At 38.9% G+C, this 9,291-nt stretch overlaps 1 protein-coding gene and 1 long non-coding RNA gene across 4 annotated transcripts in view; one reads left to right on the forward strand and one right to left on the reverse strand.

Moving 5' to 3' along the window:
* Positions 1 to 7,502, forward strand: part of PTBP3 (polypyrimidine tract binding protein 3) — a 62,833-nt gene extending 55,331 nt beyond the window's left edge. For all 3 annotated transcript variants that reach the window (XM_018561154.1, XM_018561156.1, XM_018561157.1), the window contains 4 exons: positions 3,322 to 3,414; positions 6,123 to 6,339; positions 6,496 to 6,573; positions 7,237 to 7,502. In XM_018561154.1, the coding sequence (XP_018416656.1) occupies positions 3,322 to 3,414; positions 6,123 to 6,339; positions 6,496 to 6,573; positions 7,237 to 7,369 (521 nt within the window). In that variant the 3' untranslated portion in view covers positions 7,370 to 7,502. The remainder of the gene's footprint in view (positions 1 to 3,321; positions 3,415 to 6,122; positions 6,340 to 6,495; positions 6,574 to 7,236) is intronic.
* A 472-nt stretch (positions 7,503 to 7,974) lies between these two features.
* Positions 7,975 to 9,291, reverse strand: part of LOC108790807 — a 23,873-nt gene continuing 22,556 nt past the window's right edge. Inside the window, exon 4 of the long non-coding RNA XR_001941464.1 lies at positions 7,975 to 8,059. This is a non-coding gene — a long non-coding RNA (uncharacterized LOC108790807). The remainder of the gene's footprint in view (positions 8,060 to 9,291) is intronic.

Consider the following 9,291-nt stretch of genomic DNA (forward strand, 5'->3'; position numbering starts at 1 on the left):
CATCAAACTCTTGCATAGGTAACTTTCTTTGCAGAGTTTTTTTTTTTTTTTCCCATTTTGCTGGGCCAATCACCACCATCACACAGGGAGGTCATAGTCCTAGGTAAGCTTCACAGCATGCATAGGAATCTCCCTTCTCTCCGCAGTTGAATAGATCGCCAGGGGGAGTGAAAGGAATGTAATTGTATATAGTGCTGGGGAAAGATAAGTCAAAGTGGACAAAGCACAGATTCACTTTACAGTGTAATGGCCATGCCTGCGTAGTGAGCCCTTATAGGCTTGGGTTCCAAGACTGGTCTCAGAATAAAATAAATACATATGTTTTTGGAAGGCACGGGTTTGTTAAAAAAAACACATGAAGACCAAGGAGCTATAAAAGTAAGTCTGGGATAACCAATCAAAATTGGGTTATAAAATATATTTTAAAATCTTGATCCTCTTCCACCGCACCATTAAATCCAATCTTTAAAAAAAATAAAATGAAAATATCACTATCGTTTGGACATACTTTTCATTAGCAGGGACTAGTGAGCCCAAGATTGGGGGGGAAATGGTTGGAGACAAACACAGGACAATTCTAGAGGAAAACCTGTTCGTCTGTAAGAGACCTCACACTGGGGTGGATGTTCACCTCCCAGCATGAAAATGACCATAAATACACAGCCAAAACTAATCTGAGGTTAGAATGAAAACCCTCACTGTCTTAGAATTGCCAGTCAAAGGCCAAACCTCTTTCTAGTTCGGAATGTGTGGCAAGACTTGGCATTGCTTTTCTTCCTTGTCAGCTGAGGGACTGAGATGCACACAGAAAAAAACCTGTCCAGGATAACCCCTCCTACCAGCATGCCTCAGATTTTTGTTGTTGTTAATGTCATAGGAGGATGGATCTGTTCTTTATCTCTGCTGTGTAAAAGACCGATTTATTTTAGCTAGCTTCATTTTTTTTTTTCTTACTCTTCAGCATTTTTTTCCCCTGCAACCAAGACCCTTCTCTACACTGCTGCCGGAGCTGGTCTTTCTGTTTATGGCCATGTTCAGCCTAAATTTTGGAGTGCTGCATCTGGCCCCCGCTGGACTGGATGTTGCAGGGACAGCCTGGAAGTGACCTTTTTGGTACTGGTTTCCACGTAGGGTGCTTTCCAGACACCAGTCTGGTAAAATTTAGCCGTGGAGCGCCCTTCAGGCCTAAAGGTGCTTGCATTGCCTCAGCGTTTGCCCTGTCGACCCACTTTGTGAGTGGGCCGAGCGTAACAATACTGTTTCACACTGCGGAAGGGGTTAATGGAGTGACATAATTATCTGATTGACCTGCTTACAGCGTTCCTAATGATGCGGCTTACATATTCGGCTTGGAATCCTGTTGCCCTATGTTCTTAAGAGTCTATTCTGTCTTCAGAGTCCCATCTTAACAAAGCGACCACCATACCAGTGGAGGATGCACATGTTTTTAAGAACCCAACAGATAAATGTTCTGAAGCCCTCCCTAGAGCTCTGTTCTCGCTTGCAAGCCTTGCACTATACCCCATCTTGGCTGTGACCTTGATTTACCAAATTCTGAGTGACTGGTTTTAAGTTCCTTAAATGATGTTGCCACTCCTGACATTGATCCCTTACTATAGAATGTTTGGAGGAAATGGCTGTAGCTTTAAAGTATATTTCCACTTTTGCAGCCAGATTGGGATAGCACCTATTTTATTTTTGTTACATGTTCCCATTTACATTGCACAAGCTAATAACAATATCTAAAAAAAGCTTCTTGCATACAAAATTGCTTTTGACATGTTACATTTCTACCTGACTTGTCTTTTTTAATGTTAGAATGCATTGTGAGGGGTTTGTATTAACCCTATCTGTACTGTTCTTGCTAGTGGCTATTGGCAAGTGGTATGCAACCGCTACAAGCTGGAGTTTCACTCCATGCCATCTCCTTGGTTTCTTACTTCCAATCTTCTGGCGTTCCAGCACAGATTACCAGATCTCCGTAGAGTCTTCTTGGGTCTTGTGGATCAAGGTGTCATTGCCCCAGTTCCTGTGGCAGAAGTTTTCAGGGATTCCACTCTATCCTGTTCATCATTCCCAAACCCAAAAGGGTCACATTGGATCTAAAAGCACTGCATGTCTTAATTTGAGCTCAGAAATTCTGTATGGAATCCACCAGATCTGTCATCGCCTCCCTGCACCAAGGAGACTTTCTGTCTTTGGTTGACATCATAGATGTGCACTTGCATGTCCCTATCTTTCCAGCTCATCAGTATTTCCTACACTTTACTGTGGGACCACTACACTACCATTTTGTGGCCCTGTCTTGGCCTCTCGTCTGCATCTGGGGTGTTTACCAAGGTGCTGGCCCCAATACTAGTCTTGCTTCACTCTTGTGACATACCCATTGTGGGATATTTAGATGACCTCTTGTTGAGGGAACAATCAGTGTAGGCTTTGACGGACAACATGGCTTTGAATGTCCAGACATCACAGCAGTTCGGCTAGATCCAGAGCCTTTGGGAATGGCCGGTAGAACCGACCTTATTGTCTAGAGTGTCTAGGTCTAGTCCTGGACAGAGCGCAGGCCAAAGTGTTTGTTTATTCCACAGAATAAACTTCACACTCTACGAACTTGGATTCAAGTTCTCCAGTCCAGGAGTCGTTTGACTCTCCACCATTGCATGAGAGGCTTGGGGTCTGATGAGTGCCTGTAGTGTAACTGTGCAAGCACCGAGACAGTCCTTCCTTCCGGTCTTTTGAAAGATCCTCAGGACAGATGCCAGTCTGTTGGCCTGAATGGATTCCTGGGCAGCCTTTTGGTGCAGGGGACCTGGTCGTCTGAGGAGTCTCTTCCTCCCACTCACTGCCACCTGGTTTTCTGTTCACATGTTCTCTAAGGTCTACCTTGTAAATGTTGCACCCACACCTGGCGCCAGCTTTTGGTCATAAGGTCCTTCAGACTGCATTTTGAATGGCAAGCAGTCCCCAGTTTTCTGTTGTTTTCTTAGGCCTGTAACATTTATTTTCTGTGTTGTTCCCGACCCCCACCCCGGTTACACTGCTTTACATTCTCTCGGTACTGCTTTGCTACAAAGGTGAACCATGCTGGTAAGAGGAGGAGTTAGCCTGGGCTGATCTACAGTTTTGTTTTTTATGGTGTCCGATCCTCCTGTAGGTTGCAGTGTAGCTAAAAGGTGAAAGACTTCCTGTGTCCTTCAGTGGTCTCCAAGACAATAATTATTTATAAAACCTGATGCTCTGTTTTGGTAAACCATGCTTAACATGACCATTATTTTAAAGCGTGATATGTATTTGATTAACTGTTTCCATCCTTTTTAGGAGTCTATGGTGATGTCCACCGTGTAAAAATATTATTTAACAAAAAGGAAAATGCATTGGTGCAGATGGCAGATGCAACCCAAGCACAACTGGGTAAATATGCAATCAAGTTTTGTATAGTTTGTATATGACATTTTTCACTTTTTCCTCTTCACATGGTGTCATTTGCTCTTCCAATTCAAAAGCATTTAAAGAGATTATTTAATGGAAAAAAAAAGGTTGGTGAAAGCCTGGGTTTACTTTAACACTACCAGCAAGTGCTGAAGCTTTGCCCTCTCCGAATGGCATGGCTGGGTTACCTGACAAAATTGTATTATTTTTCTCTAGGTAGTTTTCTAATATGGACAGCCCTCTAGGACAGCACCGCTAGGATGTTTTGTCACTTTTCCTACTGTAGTGAAGGCTAAAAGAACTACCTCCTTAAGCCCCTTGAGTAAATAGTGAAGGGGCATCTAGAAAACTGATTTTGCCAACTTTGTGCTCTCTGCTTTTCTCAGCCAGCTTCCTGTGTGCTGTTCAGTGTAGTAAAGTCTGACTGGCTTACAGTGGTGCATGCCCCTCTCCTGAAATCATGCTGTTAGGGAACTAAAAGCTAAAAAAGATAGACTAAGGTGGTACCTAAATATACATTTAAGGATTTTTTTTAAGTAATGCCTACCTGTATTAAATGGGGCTATTTGTATATCTTAAACTTTTGCTTTAACCCCTTCCTACCTGCAATGTGTAGATTAATGTTTCCTTGCACAGTGGCCCATGCTGAGGATACTTTACTGTGCACCCTTAGTGGTGGGGACGTACAGTGTATGTCTCCCATCACAAAGTGCCCAAATGACTACTCACGTATACTGTACTTGATCAGCTATTTGGGGCTCTGTAATGCTGATTCTCAGCGGTTACTATTAATTGTTGCCTCAGTATTGAGGCATCCATTAATGAAAGAGTTAAGATTTACAAACACCCGATACCTTTGAGGAATAGGTTGTGTGGTATTTACCGAACTTGCCGTCACTGTTTGAGAGCTGGTACAGATCGGGGAAAAACAGATGTGTTCTGGCTTTTTGCTAAATGTTTCAGAATAGAAACATTTAGCCACTTCTCAATAGACCAATGTTCTGTTTTTAGCCATTCTTAGGTGGTTTTAGCTGTGTGTTTTGGGTCATTGTCCTGTTGGAGGACCAGGGCAGTAGGTTTCACTCCAGAATTCCTTGATCGTCTTGAGACTTCAGTGTGCCCTTCCAAGATTCAAGGCACCCTGTGCAAGATGCAGCCAAGCATCCCCAAATCATAACCATGTTTCACAGTAGGTATAATATTCTTTCTTTGAAAGCTTTAGTTTTGATTCATATTTTTAACCCCTTCATGACTGAGGCCTTTTTTTTTTTCATTTTTTGCACCCATGTTATATTCCACATTTTAGGCCTGAAAATTACTTAAACCCCCACACATTATATATTTTCTGAATGCCAAGACCCTATACAATATAATGGTGGTAGTTGCAAATTTTTATGTTGCGCAATATTAGCGCAACTCCTTATTAAACCCCAAAACTCCCAAAAGCAGTGTGACTCATTATCATGCCTTTTAGCAAATTCTAGCCTTTTTATGTCTGTCTTTCAGCAGTGGAGTCCTCCTTGGTCTTTTTTTTTTTTTTGAGCCCACTCTAGCGCTAAAAGCAATGGATAATGCAATCAGGCACTGATGCACCTTGACCTTGGTGTTCAGCTTGTAATTATTTAAAAGGTTTCCTTGGCTCTTTGACCCTGGATTAAACAGAAGGATATTGTGAATTGTAGACAATTTTTCTCTTGTAGCCACGATAAGGGAGGTTGGCTACACCCCCATGGATCTTAAACTTAATCTTTGGAACTGTAGTCACAAACATCAAGCTGCTTAGAGGCTGTCCTATAGCATTTACCTTTTGACATGCTAGTCTGTAATTTTCTTTCTGATATCCTCAGATAACGTTCTCCTTTGCTTTCCGTGGTCCATGTTTAATGTGGTGAACACAATGATGGTAAACAGCAAAGTGACTACATTCCTCCATGTATTTAACTAACTGACTAAAGACATGTGATAATAATTACAGAACAGTTTAAAATCCTTACTATGACCCTTTTTTTTATTTCTAGGGTTAGCAACAAATCTTTGTAGAATATGCAAACATTTCTCTCCTTTCACACATTCTCTCCATTACTTACCAAAGGCATGCGAGTATGCGTGAGACAATTGCTTTAAATGTCATCACTTTTCAAGAGGAATTAAGCATAAGTTGAGCTGTAAAGGTACTACCAAATTTGTCCATGTCTGCTCCATGATTGAACATGTAAAATGTGCCCAATTTTACGAATAGGAAATTCCCTGCCTTATTGTTAGAGCTGAAGTCCAGACAGATTTAAAAAAAAAACAACTATTTTTCAATACAGTTATGTATTCATTACCATCATTAGTTGACTATATTGTCACATAAACTAAATACCTGTACCTACCTTGATATCAGCCACTTGTAATCCACTGTACAGCAGAATTTTGGAAGAACAGGGCTAGCATTCTGAACTCTTTGCTCACAAGGCCCATTTTTATAGATGGTGAAAGCACAGGAATAACCTTAAAAAACAGAAATACAATTCAGTTGACAGGCAAACTGTTTACATACTGTATATGCATTTCACTTGTATGGTTTGCTGCAGATTTGTAGTTCACTCTTTAAACCATAGATATTAGTTTTGATTAAATAATGACTGCAATTGATTTAGACAGCATACTTTTTTTTTCTATTTATGCTTTTGTATTTTTTCTTACAGCCATGAGCCATCTAAATGGACAGAGGCTTCATGGAAGAGTACTACGAATTACTCTCTCAAAGCATCAGTCTGTTCAGCTTCCTCGTGAAGGACATGAAGACCAAGGCCTTACTAAGGACTACACCAACAGCCCATTGCATCGTTTCAAGAAACCAGGCTCCAAGAACTTCCAAAATATCTTCCCTCCCTCTGCAACACTGCACCTATCTAACATCCCGTATGTACAAAAATAGAATCTTTGTGCTTATTAGGTATTGTCTCAAAGTGATGAGTCTTGTGCAATTTGAACTGTTGTCCTATGTGACTTACTACTGGTAGAAACCTGAATGTAAATTTACATTTTATTTCTCTTTATCTTTTTCTCTCCGGAAAGGCCTTCTGTCTCTGATGAGGACCTTAGGAGATTATTTGCAAGCACTGGATGTTCAGTAAAAGCCTTTAAATTCTTCCAGTAAGTTTCTTTGTTCTCTATACTTGCAGCGTAAAGTGGATGAGGAATTGTGGAACATGTCTTTAAATAATGTATTTTAATGTCTGCCCGTTCCTTGAATATAAATATTTGGAATGGTGGCGTGAATCCAACCACAAAAGTGTGCTTATTCTGGGCACAGGAAGGCTTGTGGGTATAACAAAAATGGTCCTCTTGTGACTCATAATTGGTAGACTGTGTTGTCATTTGGATGTTATGCCAATAAAACTTAAATAAAATGATATCCACTGCGTGAAAACAAAATATATCCTTTTTATTGTTTGCAAATATTTTTTCAGTCTGTGTACACAAGCCACTAGATCCAGGTTTTATCTGTTTTGCTTCAGAAAGCTGAAAAAAACACTGCACAGGGACCATTTGAACCTTTTTTGTATTTTGATGCTGGCCAGAAATAGATATTGAAATTAGCATCCTGATTTGAACTGGCTTTTTCTGAGGTCTATTTTTGGCTGACACCTACGTTCACAGTAGTGGCAGTTTCTATAGATTCAAATGGTTTCTATGCATGCCATTATTTGCCTCCGTTTTTTTAACAAACACACAGAAGAGCTTAAAGACTTCTATGTACATGACTGCATGTAATAAAATAAGAGATTGCCAACAGTGTTTGCTTTGTTTTAATAGGAAAGATCGAAAGATGGCTCTCATCCAACTTGGATCACTGGAAGAAGCTATACTAGCTCTAATCGAACTGCACAACCATGACTTGGGAGACAACCACCATCTGAGAGTTTCCTTCTCCAAGTCAATGATCTAATTTCTGCCCTAATTGTTTTTCCTCTTATTTTCTTGAAAAGACTGGACCACGGTTTTGGCTAAATCCCTCAGACAGAGACTGAAGATGACAAGGCCAATTCAGCCTCATTTGTTATACTGAACCAACGTGAAAAGAAAAAAAAAACATCCCTCCTCATACACTGGTTTATAACCTAGAATGACCAAGGCATAAATATTCCACTGTACAGCAGTGAAACAAGTAGATTGTGAGTTTTATTCTTTTTGTTCCAAAACAACATTACACAGCATTTTTCTGACAATCATCAAATTTTCAATTTGTTTTAAAGTAAATCGGATAATAAATCTGATTTTTGTTTTTGTATTTTTGTGAAATTTCACGTTTCAAGATTTAAAATCTTTTCGTTATTTATAGTTGTACAGAGGTTAACGTTAAATGTGTTAAGGGACGCCTATGCTTCTCTATCACATCATTTGTTATATTTGTATTTTTATTACATTAAATCTGAAGGTTTCTGATGTTATTGAATGTTGGACTGTTTATCAATTGCAAAATAACTTTATGCCCATCCCGTCAATTTTTTTTGCTCCAGTTAGTCCACTTTTTTTTTTTTTTTTTTTTTTTTTTACAATTGTTTAGGTTATGCACTTATATTTACCTATCCATGTGTTTATGTTTTTCAAGTGTTCTGCAAAACTGCAGACTTGATAACTTGAAAATACAACTATACATCCAGGCATTCTGAATTGTGAGCTAATGGTTATTTGCCAGTTGAGATCTGTCGTGTAAACAGTGATTTTGGAACAAAATGAAAAAGTTCACAAATGAGCTATTTTTTTTGCTGATGAAAAATAGAAACGTTTACAGTCTTAATGAAATGATTCAGGTCTCTCATTTGGGTTTTGCAGATTTTTAAGAAAATTATTTTTGGTAATGTGTTAAAGACTTAAACCTCAAGGGTTTTTTGTACCACTATAATCACTGAATCTTTACATCAAAATTACTGTGTACTTAATTTTACTTATGTGCCTTATGTGCTTATAATGACAAATAGGCTTGATTTGTTTTCTGATGTATCTTCTACAATCTTTGTGGGCTTGGTGAGAGAGTTTTTTTTCTATTTCTAGATTTTATTTTTATTTTGTGTTTTTAATATATGTGTTTGCTTTTTCTGTTTTGTCCATCAAGCATAAAATGGTTAAGGTTCCTTTAGCAGTAGTGAACAGTTATTAGGCATACAGAATCTAAATGATAATGCCATACACATGCTTTTGTGAAGGGGCTGGAAAAATTTAAAGTTAGCAGGCCGGACTTTTTAAATGAGAAACTGGCTTTAAAAAACAGGCTTTGGATGGGCCCTCCTGTTGTATGCCTCTACAAGTTGGCTTGTGTTATTCCATGGCTTAAATGCAGAAATATCTGTGTGTTTGAAATGTTTTATTGAATTTCACTGAGAGTCAATATCTCTGACCTTAGTTTTTTGTTTTGTGCTGATTTAGAGATGCTGGAGGAAAGAAAACGAATCCGATATTTTCATTGTCTAATTTATATTATGTGGGCAATACAGAAACTACTTTTTTTTTTGAATCCACCCTTTGAATATATATATATGCCAGTACAAGGGCTGGCTACATTCATAAATTCAATGTGCACTCACAGCTGCAAGAAAATAGAAAATCTGTTTATCCATATCCCCTTTTTTTGGGTCAGACATTTACAGTAGCTGGCTTTAAAACCCATGTGAATACGTTTTATTTCATTACATTGTCTTATTTTAAATATCAATTCTTGATATAGAAATGTTAGTGAAAGCATTACTTACTCTTTAGAATGAAGGTCTGAAAAATGGTTTGATTGTTGTGTACCTGTTGAAAGTTGGTAGCTATTGGCCTGACTTCTTTCTTCCTGTATGTGTTCCATAGTCTGGAAACTGTTGCCTCACT

Source organism: Nanorana parkeri, unplaced genomic scaffold (genome assembly GCF_000935625.1).
Source record: "Nanorana parkeri isolate BGI_ZX_2015 unplaced genomic scaffold, ASM93562v1 scaffold504, whole genome shotgun sequence".
In the NCBI taxonomy this organism is placed as follows: domain Eukaryota; kingdom Metazoa; phylum Chordata; class Amphibia; order Anura; family Dicroglossidae; genus Nanorana; species Nanorana parkeri.